This window comes from Pithys albifrons, chromosome 1 (genome assembly GCF_047495875.1).
Source record: "Pithys albifrons albifrons isolate INPA30051 chromosome 1, PitAlb_v1, whole genome shotgun sequence".
Lineage (NCBI taxonomy): Eukaryota > Metazoa > Chordata > Aves > Passeriformes > Thamnophilidae > Pithys > Pithys albifrons.
In genome coordinates this window covers 94,940,258-94,967,890 of record NC_092458.1, presented here as the reverse complement: position 1 = coordinate 94,967,890, position 27,633 = coordinate 94,940,258, and the positions used below count along the sequence as shown (strand labels likewise).

At 41.2% G+C, this 27,633-nt stretch overlaps 3 protein-coding genes across 8 annotated transcripts in view; 1 reads left to right on the top strand and 2 right to left on the bottom strand.

Moving 5' to 3' along the window:
• ABI3BP (ABI family member 3 binding protein) overlaps positions 1-1,655 on the top strand; it is a 144,728-nt gene extending 143,073 nt beyond the window's left edge. For all 3 annotated transcript variants that reach the window (XM_071561311.1, XM_071561304.1, XM_071561297.1), the window contains one exon: positions 284-1,655. In XM_071561311.1, the coding sequence (XP_071417412.1) occupies positions 284-399 (116 nt within the window). In that variant the 3' untranslated portion in view covers positions 400-1,655. The remainder of the gene's footprint in view (positions 1-283) is intronic.
• Positions 1,311-25,418, bottom strand: TFG (trafficking from ER to golgi regulator). 4 transcript variants are annotated; one of them, XM_071561324.1, is made up of 9 exons: positions 25,301-25,418; positions 22,585-22,697; positions 20,811-21,019; positions 13,420-13,503; positions 12,397-12,543; positions 10,965-11,132; positions 9,255-9,395; positions 5,659-5,748; positions 1,311-3,228 (listed from the first exon to the last, which is right to left on the bottom strand). In XM_071561324.1, the coding sequence occupies exons 3-9, from the start codon at positions 20,992-20,994 to the stop codon at positions 2,882-2,884; spliced, it is 1,161 nt and encodes a 386-aa protein (XP_071417425.1). In that variant the 5' UTR covers positions 20,995-21,019; positions 22,585-22,697; positions 25,301-25,418; the 3' UTR covers positions 1,311-2,881. The 4 variants fall into 4 exon arrangements, with proteins under 4 accessions (XP_071417425.1, XP_071417434.1, XP_071417443.1 ...); XM_071561333.1 differs by having other exon boundaries at positions 1,311-3,225; XM_071561342.1 differs by lacking the exon at positions 5,659-5,748.
• Positions 24,963-27,633, bottom strand: part of ADGRG7 (adhesion G protein-coupled receptor G7) — a 31,094-nt gene continuing 28,423 nt past the window's right edge. Inside the window, 1 exon segment of the mRNA XM_071568626.1 lies at positions 24,963-25,658. Within this exon segment, the coding sequence (XP_071424727.1) occupies positions 24,963-25,658 (696 nt within the window).

Genomic DNA, 27,633 nt, shown 5'->3' with positions numbered 1-27,633 from the left:
GGGCAGACGGGTACTGGCCACCACCACCCACGGGTGAGTGATGGAATTTCAAGGGAAAGCAGGTTTTCACCTCTGTCAGGGCTACCACCAGCCCAAGCACTTCTGCTTTGAGTTGGGCGACAACTTCCAGAGAGCTAATGGATGTAGGGGCAGCAAACAACCCTGCTGGTGGCACACAGGTTAACAGCCTACTAATGGAATTGTACACAGATTTCACAGGGAAATTGAAGCATAGTACTGTCCTGAGGGCTTCATGCAAACTAAACTCTGTTCTCTGTTTCAGGATTTTTTAGGGCAGTTCGTCAGGAACCCGTGAAATTTGGAAAAATAGGCGGGGAGACTCAAATTAACTATGTCCGCTGGTACGAGTGTGGCACATCAATACCCGGGAAATGGTAGATGCAACAGGAAATTGGTGGAAAGACCCAGCACGTGCCACCCCCACCCAACTGCCCAGCGCAGGCTCGAGGACAGCAATGCTTATGGTGTGCCTGGCACCTCAGTGTCTGCTCACGTGCCAGCGTTCATGCAAGTCTAATGCCAATACTTCATTCATTGTGTAATAGCATAGGCTGCTTACTGTAGTTAACCAGTTTTACAAATTTGTTTTTAGATTGAGAACACAAACAGGCTAGGGACATGTCATAGGATAATGTATAGGGAAGCTGGCTCCCTATTCTTGAGGTATGGTTTATATGGTATTTTAAAAGATGCACCGTGTATATTATTTATCGTGATGTTGTAATAAGTGTTTAAGGCACCGATATGGCACAGTTGGTTATGGAATGCAATGTGTGTTAGTTTTTAAATATTCACTGGTCTTCTTGTAATGCAAGTGCCATAAGCTACCTGTCCAGGTCATAAATTATAGAAAAGATCCTACAATTTTTAATATCCTGCAGCCAGTAAACTTGAAGCACTTTCTCCTTACATGTACAAACAGTTTATACGCCTGCCAAAATGCTGAGGTAGGTTGCTATATGTGCAGTTTTAAATGATCACATTAGTGTTTTGGGGTTTTTTCATGTTTGTTTTCAAATGCTTCAACTCCAGCAAAAGCCATGTTTGGCCTGTCACTGTGGAATAAGAGCTGCTGCCTGTGACCATGGTGGTGGCTGGCAGGTGGGTTTGGTTTTCTCTGATTAAAGTGGACAGGTACATAAGTACATGGAATGGAACAATGAAGCTTCCACAGCTGGGGCTCTTCCTGAAAATGTAGGTTTCAGAGACTGAGACTTACTGGTTCAAAAGCCCAGTGTATGTACCATGCAGGGGAATGTGGAAAGACAAATAAGAGGGAAAAAATAAGCTAGTTATAACAGCATGATCAGGTTTATTTTATTTAAGAAGAAAAATTGTGGTTTAACATTTTTCATTGACGACAAAGGGGAAATAGTGATAACTGAACTTTAAAACTGCTTTACAGTTGCTTTGATTAAAACCTCTCCCAAAGCTACTTGTTGTACTGCTTGAACATTTATGAACTAAATAAAGAGATGTAGGTTTTTTTAAAGGTGTTATTCATTACCTTACTAATGTATTGAAGAAATATGAACAGGAACACCCAGATATATATATAGTAGTTATTTTAGAAAATACCTTATAAAGTACATTGCAGGTACACTGTACTCCTAATAAAATATTTTTTAATCAAGTGTTTTTCGCAAGTCTTTTACATGAAAACAAGGATTAAATTCTGTGGCAAATGCTGTTATTCAGAACAAACTGGTTCCTGGAAATAGGCCCATGCTAAATGGTGCAACAAACACTCAATGTGTTAGGTCTGAAAAGACACAGCTTATGGGACAGCATGGCTGATGTGGGCACAGCACTATTTAAGGATGCTGAAGGTAGGAATATTTTCACTCGATTTCCTAATTTGTCTTCAGGAGAGTTCAAGCAGCTTGCTCCAGTTAATTTTTTATTCCATACTTAGTTTTACATATTCCTAGAATCTGCAAGATGGAAAATATTAACTGGGAGAATGATTTGCCCTCTGCTGTAATATGGTCTATTGAATTCTTTACAGCTCTTGATCTGCTTTTTCTTGGCTCAAAACTGAGTCACTGGGATTGCACTCCCAAGTTCTTCTGGGTGGCAAAGAATCTTATGAAAGCTGTTTCTTTTTAAGAGTTCTTTTTTAAAGAGACAAATTTGGCTTAAGTGTTCAAGTAATAAACCAATTCTCCCTCAGCATTTGTTAAAGTGAAATTGGTAAGAGTCTGTAAGGTTTTATGGATTGGTTCCTATTCATTTGGTAAAAGGGCTACTTGGCAATTAACAATAGCAGATAGCACAAACCCACCTATCACTGCATAACCTCTGCAAATGCCATTTCTACTCACAAGAGTTCTCTATTCACGCCCCCAGAAATCTGCCTCTCCTCCTACAAACCTGAGTGCGGACACCCAGCATGCACACGTGGTCTTACCTAACTTCTAAAAATGAAGATCAGGCATTTGATAGATTCAGGGTTTTTATTAGTTTTTCCATGTGAGCATTACAATTTATAATACATCATAACTAGTTTTACCTCCAGAATGAATCTAATTTAGTACATCATGGTATTAGTAAAAACAAGCCCCGTAAGTGGGGCTAAACTTCCAACTGGCACCTTCATATCCTTCAGACAAGGCAAGCTAAAATGTCAATCACTTTACAGACATTTAAGTAGTGTTTCCCAAAAACCACCCAGCCCCAAATTAAACTAGGAAGCAGATACAATGTAAAGCAGGAAAGATTTGGTCATTTCCCTTACCCCAGCACAATTTAATTATCAGCTATAGTTTTGCCTCATTACAGTTTTGGGATCTCAGTTATTAACCCTGGAGTCTGTCGGGATGGAATCGCACGTGTCACGGCTCTCCTGCAGGGGCGGCCCTTACCGGTACCCGGGCCCGGGCTGGGTGTATCCCTGCGGGAAGGGCGGGCGGGGCCGGGCGAAGGGGTTGGGCGCGCTGGGCGGAGGGGTCATGGTGCTGCCGGGCGGCGGGGTGAAGCCGGGACGCGGCTGGAAGGTGCCCGGCGCCGCCTGCGAGCCGCTGTACGCGGCGGGCTGCGAGGCCTGCGTGGTGTAGGGCTGGGCGGGGTAGGTGCCCGCGGGGAAGGGCGGCGGCGGCTGCGCGAAGGGGGCGGTGGCGGCCGGGGCCGCCTGGGTGTACGCCGGGAACTGCTGCGCCTGCTGCGACGGCTGCGGCTGCGGCTGCTGCTGCTGCTGGCTGTAACCTGCTGAAGGGCACAGAGAAAGGGGGTGAGAGACAGCAAGGAACAGTGGCTGCCTGCAGAAAGACCTTTTTGTTTTATATTTGTGTGTTTATAGTGACAAACGCAAAACAATGCAGTAAGCAGAGAAAACACAAACCAAGAGTGAGCTGCGGGTTTTCCTGCCTTTCACACAAGCACATGGCCTAGGGTTTGTTGCAGTACCGGGGCAGCACAGCACACTGACAAGTGAGGATAAAACAGTGGCTTGACAAAAAATAATACAGAAAAAAAACCAAAACCAAGTACTCTTTGACTTCATATCACATGAAAAATAAAGTCTTCACTGACAAATGAGACTAAATGCAACCTTCTTCCCAAATAAAACCTCCAAATTACTGTAATGAAAATATTCTCAGGGTTTAATATAAGTCATACCTCTGGTTAAATCATAGGCATTTTCAGTTCTTTACTGTTACATATGTGAAAAGGTTGTGCAGAACAGAATACTTTAGTACAAGGATTCAATTTAAACATGTCCCAAACTGATTTTTCTGTATAAAACCAGATTCCAAAAGAAATTTCTTGAAAACTTTAAAGCAGCACAAAGTCATTTTATGAAGAAATAGCTACTTTTATCCACCATGTAACACACCTGCAGCTACTTGCAATGAAACCTCTCCAGTGACTGGAATCCTGTCAGCATTAAATACCAGACACACAAATTATTAAAAGTGCACAGCCCTAAACAGAAAGAGTAAGGGTAAGAATGCACTGGAGTAAACTCACCTTGAAACTGGGATCGAAATTTACTCATGAGAAAGACAAATCTCTGAAGGGTCCATTTTTACTACCACACAGTTGCCTAGTAGATTTATAAGAGTGGGAAGGGATCTTGCTCTTGGGAGACATGGGTTAGACAAGAGACAGTACTCATGGGAACAAAAGCAAAACAAAAAAAATCCTATAATCCAACATCTTCAAAGGCTGCTGCCACTGGGTCGTCGAAAAAGAAACTGTTTCTGACAGATTAGTTTGATTGTGAAAGGAGTTATGAGAAACAGAGGCACACCAATCAGTTTTCAGGGCGTTTCATTCTTACTTGATGATGTCAGTTAAAATGCAGAACTTGCATTTGCACTACAGCCGTCACAGGTACATCTCCAGTAAAGTAATGGATTAAATTATATGATTAGAAAGCAGGTAAGAACTCCTTTCTTTTCCCCACTCAGTTTTTAAGCCTAAAGAAAGTCCAATAGACTCTTCTACTTCCAAGAGGCTTGTTACTTCTGAAATTAGACTTCAGCAAGTCTGACACTGTCTAATTATAAATGTGGGGGTGAGAAATATGCAAAGAACATGATACCATTCAGAGACTCAAACCAACCAGCTCTCACACAGTGCACAGGAACAACGGCTGAGGCACAAACCTTTAGTTCAAGTGTTCTAAGGTTCTAATCCAAGTTGAACATCTTTGTAAGCTCTGCAAATATTCTCATCAATATAAAAATTGATGTTCTCTGTGTGTTTTGCACACCATGAAAAGGTCACGCTGGCTCTAAGTCACTTAATGGGAGTCTTTTGTTTAGTTTAAGGAAGATTTTTAAGACAAGGAATGATAAATGCTTTGTATAATTTTCTAAAAGTACTAAGCAACATGCAAGTTGTTACAGAATCTGCTTTTACAGATTCATACCTGTACTTCATCTGGATTATATATAGCACATACTATCCATTATTAGATACCAGCTGCTTCTAAAGCAACTAACTGAAAGTTCTTAAGTAAAGTTTACTTTGGGTGTATGAAAAAGCCAGCTTTTCATATATCATTGCACAGAAACCACTGTGCACTAAAATGTTCTTCTGGTAAAAGTCTACTGGCATCTTTCCCTGAGGTATCAGAAATATCAACAACTAAAACAAAACTATCCCTTGAAAGTTTCTCTGAAATTTACAGTATTTATAATAGCCAGGGATTTACTAAATGGCAACTACAATGTTCACACCACTACATTTTGTACACGGAGATCATCCTAGATTCAATAAAGAGAACATCTTTAGATACCTCCAATATTTAAGGAAGCTGAATTGAGGTGCTTTAGTCACTTACTTGCTAGAATCCCATGAATGCAGAAGTTAATCCTGAAAGCGGCTCATACTTCAGATTATTTATTTTGCCTTTCTAACAAAGCACTCTGCTGATTGATAATGACATCTCCTTTGGTCACAATCAAGTCGGACCAAGACACCAGAACTCTGACTACCTCTCAACAACACAAACAACTACTGTGTTCTCTTACTGGTAATTTTTGAATTGTGCTACTTCCCCATAAGGAACAGGGGCATTTGAGCAGCTCAGCACCCTGACCTGCCCCACAGGGTAAGGAACCAAAACTTGCAGGGTCAGGACTGCAGGAGAGGTTCTGCAGCTGCACTGCTGCCAAGAGAGCTGCTTACCTGGGTACTGCACGCCGTACTGCTGCTGGGGCTGAGCCTGCGGCTGCTGAGCAGGGTAACCAGGCTGCTGGTACTGCTGATACATCTGACCTATGGATTAAAAACGTATTTAATTGAAGCCCAGTACCCTACCTGTATTATAAACACACAGCCGACAGTATCCTGACAGTTGAAACTCACAGAAACAAACCCCCTCACAACACGTAAAAACCTTTTTTCAAAAACCTCAACACAGTGAAGTCTGAATATGTGTTGCACCTAATTACCAACAGAAATCAAAGTACAGATTTGAGTTTCTGAACCATGCCACTCTGAAGACTAAAGGATGTTTGTCTGACTCTCACATAATCAACAGTTCTAACGTGGTACAAGAGGCCTACTAGTTCACATTGCAGAGGATGCCAGAAACTCTGCACCTCAGTTAGCGCTACTCTAGTGGGTAACCAACCAGATTCAACATCTTCAGGATTTACACTGTAAATTAAAGTACTTCAAATGTTAAACAGGTCCTCAGATTGTCCGTTTATGTTAGATTTTTAAGACCATTTCTGCAACAAAGTACTGTAAACAGAGTGGTACAGTATTTATGCTGACCACATTTTCCAGATAAGTCAGCCATTTCTCAGCATCGCCAAGTTTTCTTAAGAGACCCAGGGGGATACACTCAAAGGAAAAATAAAACCATACATTCTTAAGCCTGGGTAGTCCAAGGCAATGCTTATTTTTCCTAAATTCACTGTTTTCAATTTCTTGGCCAGAAGAGGCAGAATACTTGTTTAGACAACCTGTGGGCCCTGTTTAGGCTTTATGCTTCTGCTGTTTTTCAATTTAGTAACAGGCAGAGTCAAAGAACAAAAACAATTAACTGCCAAAACTAAAGCTTTGCTAAACTGGAGCAGACACAGAAACTTTACTATTATAAAGTGTTACTGTACTATTATTCACTGTGTGAAGATCAACAGACTGTATAAATAAACTGCAAATTCGATCTTGTGACCTGCACCACGACAAAAGCAACTCTGCTCCAAGTCCTCACAGACCCCTGTGCACACTTCTTTAAAGTAACTCCTTATTTCCTCTTTTATCTGCATTTCTTGCAGCTGAAATGAAGAGTATTTTACATTCACACTAAGCTGTCCATAATACTTTATACTGGTGCGGTCACTCAAAATATTTTTTGGTATGCAGATCTTGTGGGGTGACAAGAGTGCTAAACACAAGGTCTGTTTCTCAAACTCAGCTGTTATGGGGAATTTCTGGGAGAACAACTAGAAGGCTGCCTGTCTTGGGATAATTACCTACAGGCTAACACACAGACCACACTGGCACCTGCTGGAAAGCCCAGGTAAAGGGATATGAAAGAAACAGCATGGAGTTTTACCAAAGCTTTCTGAGAAGGCTTGCTGTCTTCACCAGAGTTGAAGCATTAGTGAGAACAGAGAAGTGTTCCAATGCCGTTCAAGGAAACATTCTTAATTTACAGCCGTGACTGCAGTCAGGGATCCTATGGGTCCTCAAATAAACAGTTTCCCCCCTTCACTGGATTTTTAATCTGAAAACTAGATGAGCTGTCGGTGTCTGGTTTTATACTTAACAGTGCTTATTGCAGACAAGGATCTGCCAGCATTTACCATTGTTCCTGTGCACTGAAAAAGACATTTTAGCCTGATGTAGAATAAAGACCATTTATGTATATTCACACAACATTCTTTCCCCTTGAAGACATGAAGTGCTTATGCAAATGAGATTTTACATGCATCTCAGCAAAGACTAAAAAAGTGCCTACATCTGTATATAATTGGTTCTCATGTGTGTTCAGTGACTGAATATAGTGGCAGAAAAGCACAGGGATGCCACAAGAGACAGCACTGTACTGAAACATCTTTGTTGTACTGACACGTAACTCAAACTCGTGAATGCTTAAAATTTATCAAGGGAGGCAAAGCCCTTCAGCAGTATCTGCACTCAGAAGTGAGGTGACTTGGTACTCACAAATAACAACCTAATAACCAATCATAATCATCACAGCATCAATAACTGTCAAAGAATGCCATTAAAAATAATCATTAATATATCAGAATGATTGGCACACGACTGGCATCACCAGTTTACTTGTATCTTCAGAATACTTGGAAGGTGTGTGGGAGTGTTTTGGTTTTGCAAGCAGTGAACTAATAATTTAAAACTACTTTCAGAACTAGTTTCTAACGGGAACCTCCTCAGCACCAGCAATGCCATTTATGTGAGTCAATCCTGTTGAAAATGTAACCATCAAAACCTACCCAAAGTTCTGGCTTGACAACAGCTCTGCGGGGACAGCACAAGCCCCAAAGGTACCCCTGGTATTTTATTGTACACATATTTTATCCACAGACTGGAGAAAATATAATCAATACTTAAGCTATTTCAGTAGCAATAATAAAAACTACATAAACTACAAATCAACCCTTTATAATTAGTGCTGTTGCACTTCTATGTGAAATAAAAGGACTTGGGCAAAGGTATAACACCCTTCAGTGTTTAAAACAAAAAATAAAGCATTATACTTTCTTGATCAAAGTTTAGAAAAATCATGACATCTACTGTGATACATAAGCTTAGATAACTTCTTTCCCAAGTAAGATGAGTTTTATGGAAACAAGTTCTTCCTCCTTTCCCTGGTGTTAGCAGCCATGCAGGATTCCAAACTAGTGTTGCTAGTGCTTTTAAGTGTTTCACTTCTTTATTTCAGTTCTAGTTTAACAACAATACTTTAAAGTTCCTATCCTTCTGTATTAAAGTAAAAGTAAAAAGACTAAATTCATAAAATGCAAGTACAGTAGCTGAGAGTGTATCTTTTGAACATTAAAAGAACCCGAACCACTTCTTTTTCAAAAGTAACTTCCACACATAAACACCAACAGCTGCATTTTTAAGCTACATAGATGTTCTCTTGCTATGTTAAAACACTTAACTGAGGGAAGAAACCCAAAAATTTAAAAAAAAACTGGAAGCAGCAAAATAAATGTTCCATAAGCTCCACTGCAACTAACAGTATTCGTGCCTGCTTAAATACATGTAAGTACCAGTTGCTCAGTCTGAGGCTCTCAGGAGTTACAGGAACTTCTCTGCATATACGAGCTACAAGGGTTAACCTGACCAGCACCGAGCCACACATAAAAAAGATGCAACAAATATTGGCTCTGTTCTGTTAGGTAGAAATGATGACGACACAACATTTATAATTCATAGCAGACAAGTCAACAAACTCTTAGCTGAGTGAGAGCTCAACACAACACACAGTGTATGACAAAAGCCAACATCTTGAGACAGCTGTAAAGCATGAGTATATAAATCTGCCTTACAGTAAAGCAAACACAGATACAAGTAGAAAACAGTACCATGAAAATTCTGGCCATGTTACACCACCTGCCCTTTCAAACAGAGCCACTGCTCCATCTGCTGTTTCTGCTTCGAACAGCAAGTGAGGACAAAAGTTCTGCCCAGTTCTGCACACATGAATTTGTAGCTGGGTATTGGTTTGGGGTCTACTTAACTGAAATCAGACTCAGACACCATCATTCACACATCAAACAGCAGAAGAGTGTGCTGCCCACCTTCCACCTGCCCCGCCTGTGGCTGCGTGCTGGGGTAGGGGGGCTGCTGTGCCTGCACACCAGGGGGATGGGCTGCAGAGGAGGACGAGGCGATGCTGTCCGGGGTTCCCGATCGCTCTTCTGCAGGGGCACTGGGTGGTCCTGGAGGAGTAAGAATAACATGCAGTGTGTGAAAAGAATAGAGACTTTGAATAAAGAAGTCTTATACAAGACCTCTCCCTTGCAATGTTTTTAACATTTTTTCCACTTATCCGCAGATCTACGTCCGAGTATCATACTCAACCTAAAATTAAATATATATGTGCACATCTAAACCTTCCTTTGAAAAATATTTGGGGGAGGAATTTTACACCTGTCTTGAGGTCACTCAGATTTCATCCTTCCGAGGAAACTTGACCCATTCATGAGATAAAACTCTTCATGGCAATGTATTTTTATTACAGCTGCAAGTGTTAACTTTGTACACATATACCAACGACTTACTATGTTTGGACAGAACATGAACTTATGTACCTACTCTTTCTCATCTGAAACAAAGGTGAGAGGCTGCATGAAACTATTCAAATACATTAGTGTTTTACTGTGAACCACATGGGCCAGGCAACAATGTGTTTTACCAACAGTCATGCCATGCGAACGGACAACATCCAAAGAAGGTGCTAAGCACACTCCCAGACAGGATATGGCAGGCTTCAGTCTCAAAGCAATTGTCTGCCTTGCTAATTCAGAAAATATTCCAGCTGGCACCCAAAGACAGCATGGAAACAGGGAAGTCAGATTTTCTCTGTGTTAGTGCGAAGTTCTGAAACGCACATGTGAACAAGTATAATGTACTACAATTAAATGCAAAGTATTTTGTTAGAAACAAGGGAGCTTAAACCTGGATCTTTCCAGCTCTTAACTGTATGAATGCTATGAGACACTACTGTCAAATACATGCTGAAAGTTAAGTACAAGTATTAGAATTGCTGCCAATTCACTTGCAATTTTAAGAATGTTATATAAATATGCATCCAACAAGGCCCTAGTTGTGTTTTCATGTTACCCTAATTAGGGGGAAAATCAATCAAATCTGCCTACTGCAGGATTTACCTTCATATACATAACTGCAGGATTATAGTTTTAGAAATGGGAATTTTTATATCCTGCTTCAATGGTCCTCTGTGGAGTTCTTTGTATGTTAAAAGCATGGTCAAGTCAGTTCACTTTATCAGACACATTATGGAGACACAAATATTGAAGTATCACTGATCAAAGCATTAACTGACACTGACAAATCCACTCCTTCAAAAACTACCTCGAATTTTCTGCTAGTTGTACTTCATTCTATTGCTTACTTGTTCAGAAAGACTATTGCAAGTTTTTAAAGTACCATCAAACCTTTATCTGGCTTCTGAAGTAACCACGCTGTGACAATACCCAAAATGTGTTACAGAGGAAGAGATCACTCAAAAAAATTTTAAGTAGTTTCCTACTCCAAGCTAAAACACAATGCTAAAACCAATGGCAACATTTAAACATTTTGCATACAAAAGTTAGCAAACACAGTTCAAACACCTCACCACAGCAAGTTTTAGAATTCTGGAAGGAAATAGTGAACACAGAACATAGCTTAATACATTCAAAGTATAAATGTTTTGTTACAAATCAAAGTTTGAGTCACTGATTATGAAGAGGTTTAGCTTTCCCTTCCATAAAGCATATCCTTACCTGACACCTGATCATCTGTCAGGCCAAACGCTGACATGACGTTCTTGCTGATCTCCTCCTGGTTCTTCAGCGGATCGAAGGCAGACATGCTGGCTGCTATAACATGAGTGGGTGGCTTCACAGTGGCATCAGCAGCTGCAGCCTTTTCTTCCCTCCCATCTACAGCATCTACAAAACAAAATGCCTAGTTATTAGCTCTCCAGAACGAAATCCATCATCACACATATATATTGCACTTCAACAACTTTAAGACTGCATAGTTGTGGGGGTCTGTGGGAATTGGAATGGAGAAAATCCTGCCAGAAATGGATTTGTCAAGAAGATCAACAAGCCACTGATAATGCTTTAACAACTGATGTTTTTAATGTTGTTTGAATGTACAAAATGTCTGTTAAAATGTATTTTTGCCAAGTCACTGCTTCTTCTTCCCAGAATACCCTGTTATCTCAGGGCTCTGGAGGAAGATTGTGACATGATGTTACCTGAACCCCCCTCCTATTGAATGTAAATCCCTTTACTCCCATTGGCCCAGAGCCAAACACTCTCTTGTTTTCTATTGGTGGATTGTGGATCCCTCCAAGGTCCATATAAACCCTGACCAGCAATAAACTCTCTTCTTCTCCTCCCTCTCCAGTGATCTCTGTGTGTCCTCAGGGGCTCTTGGGGACCACGTGGTCAGGGAAAGCACGGAGCAGTACTTCCTACAAGGAAGGCTGATGTTCTTGTTTCAACCTCTTTACTCAGAGCACTACACTCCCATGACTTTGCATCATTATTTTGTGTCCCACTTACTCAAAATCTGTAGTTCAGCACAGAGAAGTACAATGTTTACAATAAAACAGCCCTAGGCTAGAAGATCTGAGGTTAAGACTTTCTTTTCCATTTTGCCCTCCCCCAATAATCCTTTCCCACCCCTACCTGCCCCTTCATGCTGCTTACCCTCAGACAGCTCTGATGCTGGTCTGAGCTCAAAATGTGTGAATTCAATTTCCTACCCTGGCAAAAAAAGTTGATATAATTTTTGCTGAATTCACTTCTTGCTGTTTTTAGTGAATCAAACTTCCTTAGTAACACAAGATAAGCACCAGAGCTAGCCCAAAGCAGTGGAACTACTCAAGTGGGAACAAGAACTCTTCAACAACAAACCATTAATTCAGCTAAAAGCCCTCGAGACATTGTTGTGGTTCACATGTGTTAGTTACAGCATTCTCAAAAATTGCAACAAAACCTTGGACCCTCAAGTTTTATTCCTCCAGAAAATCTGGATAAAAATTCTGCCTCTGGCATGACTGAAGCATTAAAAATTAAGTTCTGAGCCATCAAGCAACAATTAAAAACGGTCTCAACCAGTATTCAAGTCTCCACTTTCACGTTGTTAAACAGCACATAACCCTGTAAATCAAACCAAACAATTCTTTGCCAGGTTTCCTACCACACTCAGGCAGACTAGTGGAAAGCCCTGGTTCCGCTGGTGGTTCTAAACAGTCCAGTAAACGATTGACTTTATTGCGAAGTTCTATCAGCTCTCGACGCAGGTATTTCACCTGATTAGATTCTAGAGGTCTTGGTTGTCCATTCACTGCAAAACAGCAATTAGATAAACCTAAGACTGCAGTAACATTTTGACATCCAGTTTAAAACTGAAAAAAATCCCAACAACCAAATTCCAACTTGTATTTGCTTGTAGCATCATCATCCTTTGTGGAGTTTAAAGTGACAAAGTTTATTCAACAAAGACTGAACTCATTCTAGAGCTTATTGTTTCTTTAATATAATCCCAGTTCAGCAAAATCTACAGTACCAGAGCCAAGTCCACAGTGGTTTCTGCATAGTTTACCCATTTCCATGAATATACCCTCAATAATACAGTGGTTGTGGAAAGCTGTCCCTTTCTAACTCACAGCACTCCAGCAATTCATGAATAAGGTCAGTGTCCAAGTAAAGGTGGTTGCTATTCCTGTGTGCTGAGTTACCTACAGTAGCTCAAAAATAAAGAACTATTTTATACAAAGGCCAAAGGATAAATGTTAACATCTGTTCAACTTTAAGCAATTAATGTTAGTTTTCAGCAGTGTGCTAGTAACACTATGAGATAATCACCTTCAAATTCTTGTGCATCTGTGAAGAAAACTCCACAAAGGCAGGAGAGTGGAAGATAACACAGAAAATAACGTTAAGAAAAAAAACACTGACCACATGTATATGTATGTACGCCAAATACTCTGAACACTCTTACAAATAGTTTCAGTAACTTCAGATGTCTCATGAAAAACATCAAGAGAAAATAATGTAATGTATTAATTCAGTGTTTTTAACTTACTGATTGCATTTGTTTCACCTCCTGAGGTGACAAATGGGCAGGTGTTTTGCACCTTCCAGTGAAGCCTACTGCCTGAATTTTAATAAACATTATTTTGGAAAAAAAAAAAAGAAAAATACAGTCTTCTATACTTACCAAACAATGTCAGCTTAAGTATCCTACTGCACTGAATAGCGAAGGAAAGATCAGAACTATCAAAAATTGTTATAAGATCTCCATCTGAAAAGAACATGGAAAAGTTATATTAAAATCAAAATCTGTGACTACTGAACATCACATTAGGACACAAGTTTTCTTTCATTACTCAAAAATAACTTTCCCTATTTGATTGTGAATTCATGAGGAAAAAAGTTTATTATTTTAGTGCAAGGATCCTGGTGCAAGGAAATCGTGCCCAGAAGGTAAGACAGAAGCATGACCGACTCCAAAGGGGGGCATTCTGACATTATCCCATTGCAAGTTCTACAAGCTCATCATATTTTATGTTTACATACAGGATGAAACATTAGATTTAAGAGTTCACAGTCCAAAAAGAATGGTGCTGCCAGTTAGAAGCTCTATGCCTACTCCAAGTGGCTCCAAAATTGTGCTGTTCGTGAACAGACAGGACGGTCAGATGGCACAAGCCAATCCCAACTCAGGTTTTAAAAACCGAAATAGACACACAAACAAGGGAAAATTTCAAGTGAGTAGAACACTCACCTCGGGTTACATTAAGAACACTGAGGTGCAAGACCGTTTTTCCACGGGGGAACAATAACAAACTTCCTATGTAAACTGAATAGTAAATACACCATCAGCTTTAACACACAAATAGCAACAAAGACACCAAGATGTCAAAGTAGTCCAAAGAAAACTCTTCTCTCACACAGGAATTTGACACAAAGTCAATTCTTAAGCATCAATTTCTTGCATGCCAGATTTCAGAGGAACTCCCACCCTGATGCATCCTAATGAATCTGCACATTGCCAGTCACAGGAACTGTATTAGAACCGTATGGGATCCTTTATTCTTAAGATACAAAAGGCTATGCATAAACCACTGAACACTCTTAATCCTATTAATCCTCAGAAGAGATATCAAGTTCCTATTAAGTCTGGTCTCACAATTTTTAACCTGAGTCAAACTAATCCACATTAACATCTTGCTTACTTGACAATATCACAAACAATACAAACAAGACTATTCTCTTTGGCTGGACAGATTTTTTGTTTTAACATATTAAACAGATTAATAGCTTAAATGAACCCAAACGAAGCAGTGCAAAGGAAAGAGCAGGAGTGTGTTATCAGGCAAACATGTACAGGCAGAAGGGATGCAGGACCACTTCCTTCCAGAACAGTTTGATGACTGGGAACTGAGTGAAGTTTCACCCTAAAAAGGAACAGCGTTACACAAATGACAGACTGGAACAAAGCTGACTCCAGACTACCACTGTTCCTCTCCAAAACACTGCTACAAGGAGGCTCTGTGGACAGACACAGATCTAAGTTTTTCATTAGAGATTACTGCCTCAAAGTCCTGAGTGTGCATAAATTCCTGTGTGCACTGGTGACAAAGGGCAAATTGAACAAGTCAAAATTGCCGAGTAAATTCATGCTTCTGTATGAATAGTCATAAAACATGTGACAGCATGTCAAAAATAGCTCCAAGTTTGAAGAACTACATACTCTAATTTTTCCATACCTGACTACAAGTAACACATCTCCAATGGAAGGTTTTCTCAAAAACAGTACTATTAGTAACAACTAACAATGCCTGTCAGTCTTCAAAGAAGTTGCATTCTAACAAAATAAAATTAGAAATATTAATAAAATGATAGCACATAAAATAATTTTCAACTTTTTCTGAAAGAAATATTGTTGCCTCTAAAGGATTTTTATATCCCATGTCCTGTTTGTGCTTTCACAATCCCAAAACATCAGTTCAAAGCAGTATCAACCACGGATTCTCTGAGCAGAGACTGGAAAGTCTCCAGAAATGAAGGCACCAGAACCTCACTAGGCAACCTGCTCCAGTGACACACTGCCCTCCTGGCCAAAACTCACACTTAACATGTCAAACTGCAGTTTATGGCTGCTGCCATCTGGTGATACCGAAAATGGGTCAGCTTCAACTTTGCAACTCCCACTCAGCTGGAGGCAGCTTCCAGCTCTGCCCTCAGTCTCCTCTTCAGCAAAGTGAACAAGCTCAGCTCCCTCTCATGCTCCCTGAAGGCCACCTGCACAAAGGCCTTCACTGTCCCCATGACATCCTGCCAGATCCTCTTCAGCATTTCCAAGTCTTTGTTCTAGAGTGCAGGCAGCAAAACCGAGCACAGACCCTGGGGCAGCCTCACCAGTGCCATCTCACCAGTGCCAGGAATGGGAGGATCACGGTGTCCCTCTTTGCCATTATGATCCATTACAAGACAATCAGGCCCCAAACTTTATGGAAGTTAAATAGATATTTTTCTCTGGCAGTAAAGGAGGGTAGGGTGTGTGCTTCCTCCAGCTTTCCAGTAACCTTTCCCAAATGCGGATACCAAAATTCACTGGTGTCTTAACACAAAACCCTTCTAACTCCTTATTCTCCTGGTAACACACTAAATGATAATTGCTTCTCTTGGTAAACCCCAACATTGGCAGACCATCCTATAATCACAGAATCAATTAGGTTGGAAAAGACCTCTGAGATCATTAAGTCCAATCTTTGACTGAACATCACCTCATCCACATGGAATCTTTTCTTAAATACCCCCAGAACAGTGTCATACCAGTCACTGCCTACACAAATATGCACGTCCTAAGCAGTCTCTCCTGCACACTGAAATGAAAATGCGCATCAATACACATGGTTTACATGGATTAATGTCACTTAAAAGAACTGGGATCATTCCATCTTATTCTCCGTCACCGATTTTAAACTTTATGTTGAAGACATTAAGAATAATTATTAAATTTTCTATTTTAAGTTGTTAGCAGAAAAAAAAAGGCTGAGAAGTACTAAGTACAGAACCTTGTTAGATGCATAAAGTCAGTTCTATGATTCCTATTGAGAGTCATCAAGTTATTATCCAAGAAAAGCATATGCTGGGATTCATATACTAGTGCAGGTATATGTCAAGCATAGAACAGTTTGACAGTTGAAGTATACGGGAATTAGCAAATAAACTTGTCATCTTAAGAAATGTCAATGAAGCTTAATTCCTGTTACCATAACAGAGAGAATTACACAATGTTTTTCTGTTGGAAAGTAAAACAGACTTTTCTTTATTTTCTCTACTAATCTTGTTATTTTAAGAACTTACCTTTCTTGCTTTTACAAGGGACGCAGCTTTCCCTCTCTAAAATTTCCCAGGTATGTTAAATATTTCCTGCTACGCCAATTATAATTTTTTTACCTTTCATATAAACTAGTGACTCCTTTAACTAACCATTGAATCAAAGAATCATAGAATCAAATGGGTTGGAAAAGACCTCCAAGATCATCAAGTCCAACCTGTGGTCCAACTCCAGTCTGTTTATCAGATCATGGCACTCAGTACCACATCCAATCTCACCTTAAAAACCTCCAGGGATGGGGAATCCACCACCTCTCTGGGCAGCCCATTCCAATGCCTGATTACTCTCTCTGCAAAGAATTTTTTCTGATATCCAACTTAAATTTCCCCTGGCAGAGCCTGAGCCTGTGCCCCCTTGTCCTATTGCTGAGTGCCTGGGAGAAGAGACCAGCCTCCACCTGGCTAGAACTTCCCTTCTGGTAGTTCTAGACAGTGCTGAGGTCTCACAGAGTATTGGACCACAGAGCATTTTAGCATTATTCCACATCACTGTGATGCATTCCCATTTTTATGACATTAGAAATTAGAAGAAATTAGAAATGTTTAGGACATTAGAAATGTGTCTCATTCCTTGGCCCTGCCAGCTATGCTTCCTCATCTACTATGCTTTGTCACCTACTAGCTTTATCTACCCATAGATTTATCTTTTTTATTTATTTATTCATTCCATTTTAAAAAAAAAACTCAACATCACATATAGTTTTTCTTCATTGTGGTTAATTTACCAAAGGTAGGTATTACTGACAAAGCACACCACCTTCAATACATGCAGTCTGAGTGCACAAACCATCACTGGCTCTCACACCAAGACACCAACTTCAATTATAATGCAAGGAAGAATCAGAGCAAAAGAGTCAAGCTCACACACCAGTTTTAAATTCAAGCGTAACTTAAAAAAAATTATTACTGGCTCTATAGGGGCTTTTTTAACATATGCAACTCAATAACATGGCATGCTTAAGAAACCATTTCACTCCTTGATTCATACAAACTCAGTTTGTTTGAGGTTGGGGTTTTTCTGCTGACATTGGGTTTTATTACATGTTCAAGAACTTTAAGTAGGACATGAACATTGTCTCACATCAACAGAGCAATTTCCTTAGCTCCAAATTTTGAAAGATGCCCTGCTCGAACACAAAACTTGACTTCCCAAGGCAGTATTGAAACTGAAACTTCTTTTCTCTGGTAATAAATAAAAGCATCATGTAACCGAAATATAACTCAGGAATATGCATCTGACTGGCTCAGTCCACAAATCCATAGACTGAAGGACAGGGCTGTAAAGTTTCCTAGCTTCTCAAATTATATAAATAATACATATATATATATTATTTTTACATATATATATGTATGTATGTTTGAGAAAAACAAAAGTTAGATTCAAGGATCAATTTGATAAAGATACTAAGCCACTGTATTCTGTAGAAATTTAAGCAGAAAATCCTATATCCAGGCCTGAAGATCACCAGCTTCATGTGTTACAGCAACAAAGAGTGCGCACATCAGTTCTGGAAACACACAGATGGAGGCTGTAACAGCAGTAGAAATCCTTAGACCAACTTAAGGTATCTCCTCACAACAGCTGCCAACAAGCATTTATTTCTCCAGGTCTGGAGGGATAAATAACAAAACAGAAAGAGCTAAAGTGTATATATCTAATGACTAAAATAGATTTAAAGAAGAATCTTAGCTTAGTTAAAACGAAGTCAAAGAATACCAACATTTTCATATGACAAGCAAACTGAAGCCTTAACTTTTTCCCTGATCATCTGCAACTTCCTCTTATATTAACAACATTTACACACTCTTAGTAGTGATGATCAGCTAGGACAACATACACTGAAATTTCCCATCACAGGGGAGCACTGGTACATTCCCTGTGGTGGGCTGGCCCTTGCTGGATGGCAGGTACCCACCAAAGCCACTCTATCACTCCCCTCCACAAGTGGACAGGGAGAGAAAATACAGTGAAAGGACGAGATGTGAGATAAAGATATGGAGAGATCACAGATCAGTCACCACCACAGGCGGAACAGACTCAACCTGGGGAAATTAATTTATTACTGGTGAAAATCAGAGCAGGACAATGAGAAGCAAAACAGTCTTAAAAACACCTTTCCCTGCCCCCTCCCCTCCTTCCCAGGCTCTACCTCTTCCCCTGCCAGCAGCACAGGGAGACAGGGGATGAAGGTTATGGTTTCTGCCCTTGCTCAGGGAGAAGAGTCCTTCCCCTGCTCCAGAGTGGGATCACTCCCACGGGACAGAGTTGGCCACGAAATTTTTCAATGTAAGTCCATCCCACAGGCAACAGTTCTTCATGAACTGTTCCAGCGTGGGTCACTTTTCCACAGGGTGCAGTCCCTCAAGAACAGCTTGCTCCAATGTGGGTCCCCCACAGGGGCACAAGTCCTACCAGGAAAACCTGCTCTAGCACTGGCTCCTCTCTCTACAGGTTTGCAGTTCCCTGCCAGGACCCTGCTCCAGTATGGGCTTCCCATGGATTCACAGCTTCCTTTCAGGCATCCACCAGCTCCAGCTGGGGGTCCTCTGTGTGCAGGTGTATCTCTGCACTCCTGTGGACCTCCCTGAGCTGCAGGGGCACAGCTGCTTCACCAAAAGCTGCTGGGGAATCTCTGCCCCAGCGCCTGGAGCGCCTCCTCCCCCTCCTCCTCCACTGACCTTGGTGTCTGCAGAGTTGTTCCTTTCACACATTCTCACTTTGCTCTTCTCTGGCTGCAATTACATCTGCACCATAACTTTTTTTCCTTCTTAAATACGTTATCACTCAGGAGTTTCTATCATTCCTGACTGGCTTAGCCTTAGCCAGCCGCGTGTCCCTCCTGGAACCAGCTTCTCACAAAAGCCACTCTGTGGCTACGTGCACCCTGCCACCAAAACCGCGCCATGCAAACCCAACACAATTCTGAGACAAAAAAAGCTAAAATTAAAAGTAGGAGGTCTCTAGACTGTGAAAGACAACTAAAGAATGAAGCCATAATTAGTGTCTCCCTCATACACCACTATCTTATTCAAAATAAGAGAGAGTAACATACACAAAAACCCCAGAGGATTATGCTTAAAGAACAGGTAAAAATGCAAAAAAAAACCAGGACTAGAAACTCTAACCTAATGAGAAAGCAACCATCAACCTCCTTTCATCTTTCTCATTCCAGAAGAAAAAAAACAATTATGTGATAAGAGGAAAAACAAAACCACCACAAATCCAGACCTCCCTCCCACTAGAGATGAAGACTCAAAATACTGGCCCTTTCACTGCTTATCAGTTCTGGTAAACAGCATCCCAAAAGCTTCATGAACCTGAAAAAACTGTCTCGGGGTCATTCAAAGTGAAATTTTACTGCCGATATATATGAACAAAAATTATTTGACATTTTAGGTACCAGACAGTGATAAAGTTCCCTAGTGCTATTAAGAAAAATGAACCTGAATGGTTCAGTAACACAGCACTCTTGACTCTGCAACAGCCTAATTATCACAGACTTTGATCTAAGATACTTTGGATTTTATTGCTTCATTCCGAGTTTCATTTTATGAATGCCCTCCCTCTGTCCCAAATTAAGTAACTTACCCAAGCCCCACGCTGACATTCAAAGAGGAAAACCCTTCTGATCACAACTCTCTATGCCCCTCAAATATGGCCCTTTTCATTCTGTGGAAACCCTTCTCTCTTAAGGCTGTGCTTGTTCAACACTAATGAACAACATTTTCTGTGACAGAACCAATGGCCAACAGATTCAAATGGTCACACAGACCAAGATTACTTTTAATACATACTTCAGGTTAAATTAAAACGTTTTTCTAATCTTTACTGATGGGGAAAGTGTAATCAAGAATTACTACCACATAAAGGTTTCGAAGTCTTACAAGAGCTTGTTTTAGGTCATACATGTTTATTCTTTCCTCATCTTCAAATCCATGCAAAAAAAAGTTAAATGAGCGAACAGAAGAGAAACCTGCAATAACATCGACATCCTGCAAGAGCAAAAAATTAAGAGAGTAAGAAAATGAAGGAAATATTTCAGAAAAACATGGAGTAAATGCCACTAAGGCAGTGTAACGAGATGCAGAGTCTGTTGCCTGATTAAATAGATTTCACAAGGAATCACCTGCATTTGCCCAGGATACTGGACAAGTTTCTGTCCACAGATAAATCACATCAGAACAACAGTAATTAAACCTTACCTTCATCTTTATATTTTATTGTGACTTCATCATTGCTGAGAAGTTTCCCTCTAAAGACTCTTTGCATCATTAGCACCAATTCATCATAAGTGATATCTTCATTATGAATAGGGATTCTCCTGATATCTTCCCCAAGCTGAGCTTTGATGATCAGCTTCCCACTTAGGTCCAGTTGCCCATTCATGGTGGATTCTTTATTGCCTGCTGATCTGTTAGCAACAAAATATGAAAAATATCTCAGAAAACTAAACTGTTGGTTATTTAGTTCTATCTGATGACCTTTCTGAAGCTTTACATTATCACCTTATTCAATTATTTTTACATGCTCTGTAATTAGGGTAATGAACAAAGGGCTTTTTTTTTCCCACTGAAGAAAAGACTGCCAGTACAGTATCTTATTTCAAAGGTTACAGGTTGTAAGGTGGCTTTACTAAAGGGATCAGGCTGAATCATGTATTGTTTCTTGAATAAATAAATGAAGAGCTAAACATTGGTTTTACTGCATGGTTGATCTGAACTCACTGAGGGTTTCTCTTCATAAAGGAAGATAAATGATTTTTCATTTTTAAAGATTTTGACTGAGATGTTTTAAACCAGATTTTAGACTTTTAAAAGCTCCTTAATGAACCACATATTAACTATTGCTTAGGCTTGACTCATAGAACAGTCAGTCTCAGGGTTTTAAGAAATAGACAACTGCTCCAACCTATATGAAGTGCAACAAAGTCATCTTGGGTCTCAGCAACACACAGCAAATACTTCAGTCATACCTTTATACAATTTAAAAATTATCACTTTGTATGAAGCATCTTCCATTTAAAAACACAAATGCCTTACATTTAAAAACCATAAACTACAGCAAAGTTACTGAGAAGAGGAATGAGGGGGGAAAAAACAGAGACAGCCAAATGTCTCCTCCTTTCTTCACTGCTCTGGACAGATAGATCTGGAATGAGGAGCAATTAAAAGAGCAGTTACCTTAACATCTGAAGTGCAATTAATAGAGATCTTAAAAAGTAAGCACCTCTACATATCAAAATTATGATTTCCAAAGCCACATAAAGGCAAACTTGCTGTTTGTTCTCTAGTGAAAAAAGAATTCTTCTTAGAGATAAGCAGGTATTTCTCCCACACTTTTAAGGACGTTATAACACAGTGCCCTTTCAGAAAAATTAATTTTGCCTTGGCCAGTCATTTTTAAAGTATTGCACCGAAAATTAATTCTCCCCAACCAGAGACACAAAATGCTCATCTAAAGCCTTTAATACTTAATTCCTTGATGCACCTATATATGTATTTAACTCTGCTGTTTCAATGGCAATGTTTTGATGACATCTCTAGATTACAATTAAATTTCTGCGGGTTTTGGTAATTAACTTTATATAAAGCAAAGATATTTTGCAAATCCCTTTGTTTAGCGCAAAAATATACAAGCAACTATTGAACAAAACTCTCCTCCTGACACGTAACAGGAGGTGGGTGGGTACAGTCCCATCGCAGAGAAAAGGGACCTGCAATTAACACAGACACAGGCACTGTGATGCAAGAGTGAAGTTTATAGGACTGTTAATGCTCACTAATGCATTATTCATGTTTGCAACACAGGCACATCAACCCAGTCTAATTAACTTTAAATTAGTTTTAAAAGCATAGGCTTTTGCAGGAGTTGGGTTGGTTTGTTGGGATTTTTTTAATTTAAGTATTAAAAAATAAAACAGTACCGATTCACAGGTTTCCTTTCACCTCCTTCCCCAAAACAGATGTTTATCATTACCTTGTCTGTCTTTCTGTCTTATTGGTGCTGGATTATTGGACGGATTTCCCACCTCACTTCAGGACAGAGTTCAGATAAGCCGCCATGCACTATCAGTGCCAGAAAACAAAAACCTGCATCAGGAAAAGAGATATTTACAGTCACACTTTCTTAGAATGATACAATTCACATCAATCTTTCACTTAAGAACATCTTAAAAAATGTACCAAACTAAAAAAAGTCCTTGCTTTATCCATAATGTAACAGATTTACACTTTTGAGTATTGTAGAATTTGAGAGTTCAGCTAAAATAAATCTTAAACAAGACTTTTAACTTCATAATAGAAGTTCATTTTTTCTAGATTTTGTAACAGCATGTAGGAATTCCTACCAATAATATGTTCCTTTCCAGGACACTGCTCTTCCCTAACAGTCTCAACACATTTATTGGTATATCATCCATCTTAAAGACCCAGGTTAAGTTAAAGGAAATAAACTTTGAACAGTACAAAAACTGAGCAGTCCATCTTTTAGTTTAAGGCTGAGGCCTCTGTGGAGTTTAGTGGTGTGTCTGCAAAGCCAGGATAGCACTGCGATAGACTACCAAGAAGAAAGGAAGAGCAGCAAAGTGGGCAACAAGGAAATGCATCAGAAATACGTAACAAAAGTATTATCAGCCCTCAGTTCTGCTTAAGACTGTGCTTTTTGTGCTTGAAAGGCCATGTACCATTTATGCAGCCCACCTGCTTATTATAAAGTGGTTAATGCCCTGAGCTCCAAGACAATGATTCAGTACAGACCAGCCCAGGGAACTGACTCCTCCCTCCCACCCCACGGGTGGACCCTACTCGGCACTCTTCTCCTCTCTTGCACACACAGTCAATTCAAAACTTCCAAAATCTGACTTTTAGATGATTCACTGCTACCTGGAGAGAAAAAGTGGGTTCACCTCATCCAAACAAACCTGGGCTTCCCAGCTCTCCTCTTTCAACTCAGTTGGAAGCAGACTGGAATGGAGAGGCAAGAGACACACAGGACAGAGGCAGAGAGCAAGCAAACCCCAGAGAACAGACAAAGGCCCTCTCTGGTTCTCCAAGGTTGGCAGCTGCTCACCTCACCCTGGCTATGAAATGCTCACCTTTGAAAGGGTTGTACCTGCTCCTGACATCTCCTACCAGGCAGATGAACAGGAAGAGGCTGCTTTTCTGATGCCTCACTCACGTTTTAGGAAACGAGTAACATATGAAGACAGTGCCCCTTTCAACCCACTTGCTTCAGCTCCAGGTAAATTTACTGTCATGAATAAATAAGAGGATACGGACAATGCATCTAAGAATAGTTTCACTTAAGAGTTCATTTAGCTACCCCCTTGTGTTGTTTAAACATTAGAGCTGGGCATTGGTTTTGTCTCTTCAGCATTATCACCTAAGCCACTTAGAAAATGTCAACAGCAAGAACTAAACCTCATCTGTAGCTCCTTAGGACAGACACACCTGAGCTGCCTGTGGCCTTTGAACACATTGCACACATCATTCCTATCTTTGTGCAGGGAAATCAGCTGCCTTAGTGCCTTATTTACCAACATTACTCACAGAAACCTGCTGTCTAGCAACAATTACAAAAAGGTGTCAGGAAAGCATTTAAATGCACTTTTTTTTTGTCCAGCTGTTCTTCATTCTGCTTGAAGGTGTCCAGGTTTTAAGACGCTGACTCTAAACACTTCAGTTGCTTGCAATTGTTACAGAAAACGATGTGAATGTTCAAATTACTGAATTACAGAGCACTCAAGCTTTTTGTCCTCACTGTGACACAGCTGAATGGATGACTCCAGTGAGAGTTTTTCAGTGTGAACATCTAGAATGCTCACTAATGAGGTTTTTAACAGAATCAGTGACTAATTTCCTGAGACAGGTGGAAAAAAATCAACCAACCAAAATCCGTTTTGTCTTCATGTTTAAGAGTAACCATCGCTTTCCACAAGAATCATACTGACATCTTTTTAACCTTCCTGGTGTACCACATACACTTTGCAGGTACAGAACTTTTGTCCCTCCTGGCTCACTTTCTATTCACATCATGAACGAATCCAGACAGTGCTGCTTTGATAGGCCTGTCCAACCCAAGCCAGTCACTACAGGATCTCCTCTAAAACCAGCATGTCATCACCATGTTGTATTTCATCACCCTTTTAGCATAGCAGCAGAGAAAAAACAACCTTGCCTAGGCAAGGGAAGGACAGCCATCCTTGCTTTGTTTTAAACTCTATCAAAAGCAGAGGCAAGGGACAGAAAGAGGGGCAATCAGCACTGCCTCCCAAACCCCATCCTAGAGAGCCACGAGTTTCCCCGAGGCAGCGCGGGGGGTGCAGCGGGCGAGCAAAAAGGAGAAGAGCGATCGTTTCAGGCCTCTCCAGTTCTCAAAAGGGCAAGTCCTAAAGGGAAGCAAAAATCACAACCAGTCCCTGCCGGGCAATGAGGCACCGGCGGCAGCTCTGGATCCCGAGGAGAAGCCCCCTGGGCCCCAGGAGCAGCCCCGGGGGGTCGGGAGGCTCCGGGGCCGGCCGGGCCGAGGAGGCCGCGGGCGCTGCGGCCCCTCCGCCAGGCCGGGGCATGCCAGGGGTCTCCCGGCCCCTCCGCCAGGGGCCACCGGCCCCGGGGAACGGGGGAGTGGGCTCGGCCGCGGCCCGCAGCCGCCCCTCCCGCCCGCCGCTCCACACACGGCGCGGCCCCGCTCTTACTGTGGCTCCTCCGCGCTGCCGCCGGTGGAAAGCCCCGAGCACACCCGACCCGACCCGGCCCAGCCCAACCCGGCACGGCCGCGGCCGCCGCGCCCCGACGTGGCAGCGCAGACACCGCGACGGCCCTGCCACGCCTGCGCCAGCCGCGCGCCTGCGCGCTCCGCCCGCCGGCCACGCCCCCAACATGGCGGCACCCCTGGCCAACATGGCGGCTCCGGCACTGCCCGAGGAGGTGAACAAGCCACGCTCGGAACGGGCCCGGGAGGAATGGGAGCCTCGGCCTCCCCCGGCGAGGTGAGAGGAAACGGTCCTCGCACAGGAGCCTGTTCGTCCGCCAATAGCCCCTGCCAGGCAGCCGCTGGCAAACACACACACAGCCATACACACACACATACGCACAAACATACAAACACACAGAGACACACAAACACACACACACACACGAACTCACACACACACAAACTCGCGCACACGCACACACTGTCACACAGAACAGACACACTCACACTGTCACACACAGACACACACACACAGACTCACACACAGCCACACACACACAGACTCACACACACACTGTCAGACACTCACACTCACACACACAGATGCTCACACACACACTCAGGTGCGTGCACACACTCTCTCCCACCTTGCATTGGGAGCTTGTCTGCCCTAGAGAGAAAAACACAAATCTGAGCCCTGAGTTCTGTCTGTCAGAGGTGCAGGAATGGACTCCCAAGGTGCCTTTCCCAGAGCTGCTGGAACTGGGCCTGCTCCTGTTCTGGGATATCTGCGATTCTGCTGCCTTCTGCATTCCTCAGTGCAGCTGCACTGTGCAAGTAGATATGACATAAGTGCCCGTGCAGGGGTAGCTGCAGAGAACACCACTGTGGTGTTCTTGAAGTTAGAGATGCCCCTGGAAAGACACCTTTTCTTTAGTGTCTTGAGAGGCAAAGAGTGATTTCTGCTGGGACAAGAAAAATGAACAATGTTGGAGTTTTTGATTTTTGTCTTTGTCCTTGAGGAGAGCTTTGTGTCTGCCCAGAGGAGTGTCCAGCAGTAAGCAGGAGTTCTGCACACTGAAGTGGTGGGGAAAAGATGAACACAATACACATTCTTAATTCTAAACTTTTTAAGGAGAAGGGGCATGGTTCAGGAGGCTTCTTTGCTAATGACTAGGAAATATTCTGAAATAATTTGGGCATTTTAATTTTAAAAAATCTTTTCCATCTGTTATCATTTCTGCTGCTCACATTTCATACCTTTGTACTGATAATTCACTCCTCCAATCCATCTGTTTATCAAAGCAGTATTTCCCCAGGGTTAAGAAGAGGAAAATTCATGATCCTTAAAGCCCACATATCACAAACAATGCCAAAGTTCACTACATTATGAAGATAAATGTATTCCACGTGTGGATAAAAGCTGAACTATTGTTGCTGTAACAATTGAGCATATAAGCTGAAAAAGATCATTTTACCTTATTCCATTTCTGAAATTAGGGTTCCCAGGATAAAAAAAAATAAACACACCATAAAATACATAATTTTCTGGGACTTTTTTTGCTGAAAATGTTTTATATTAGGCAAGACATGCTCAGTGTTGATTGTAACAGCATTTTATAAACATGTGAAATACTTAGACGGAGTATGTTTCATTTAATTAGTAAAAAAGGGAAATACTTTTCAAATTCGTGTGGGTTTTTGGTTGTATTCAGCATAATATGGAGAAAATATTTCTATTAGTTTTTTTAAAAGAGCCATGTTCAAATTTAAATGGGGTGTGCTTTAGAGAATATTTTTGTCTGTGGGGGGAAAATATCAATGATTAAAAATACCCTCCTTCATTTAAGGAGCCATCCTCATGGTGTTTTACAACACAATCAATCCTAAACCACACAAATTTCTAAAACATCTATCTTCGATGAAATTGAAGGATGTGACAAAAGCATTATACATTTGATTTACAAATAAAAAGGGATGCCTACAGAAACTTCCTGTAAAAAAAATTAGTATGAATTACCTTCCCTAGATAACTTTCCATAACCTTCTCTGCTTTTTCTGGAGCAGTAGTGATGGACGTCAGCCTTGTATCTGATGTGACTTCTTTTTGGAGGCTTGTTAGTGCCTGTGAACAGTTATTTCCTGCCTCAGAGAGAGGGCACAGATTCCTAAGAAATGGAGAACTTTTCAGGACTGACAAAGCACTTCTATGAAGATATTCAGGCAGTTTCATGTGTGATGCTCAGTGTATTCAGAGATGCTATCCCTAAATCTTTGGATGCTGCATTTGATCAGACCCAGGACCCTCTTTGGAGTAGCTTGGAAGTTTTCAAA

Coding starts and splice junctions, on each gene's coding strand:
- TFG (XM_071561324.1), bottom strand. CDS start 20,994: ATGAATGGGCAACTGGACCTAAGTGGGAAGCTGATCATCAAAGCTCAG. Junction 5,749..9,254: donor ACAGGCGGGGCAGGTGGAAG/GTGGGCAGCACA, acceptor TTTAATCCATAG/GTCAGATGTATCAGCAGTAC. Junction 3,229..5,658: donor GTACGGCGTGCAGTACCCAG/GTAAGCAGCTCT, acceptor TGTGCCCTTCAG/CAGGTTACAGCCAGCAGCAG.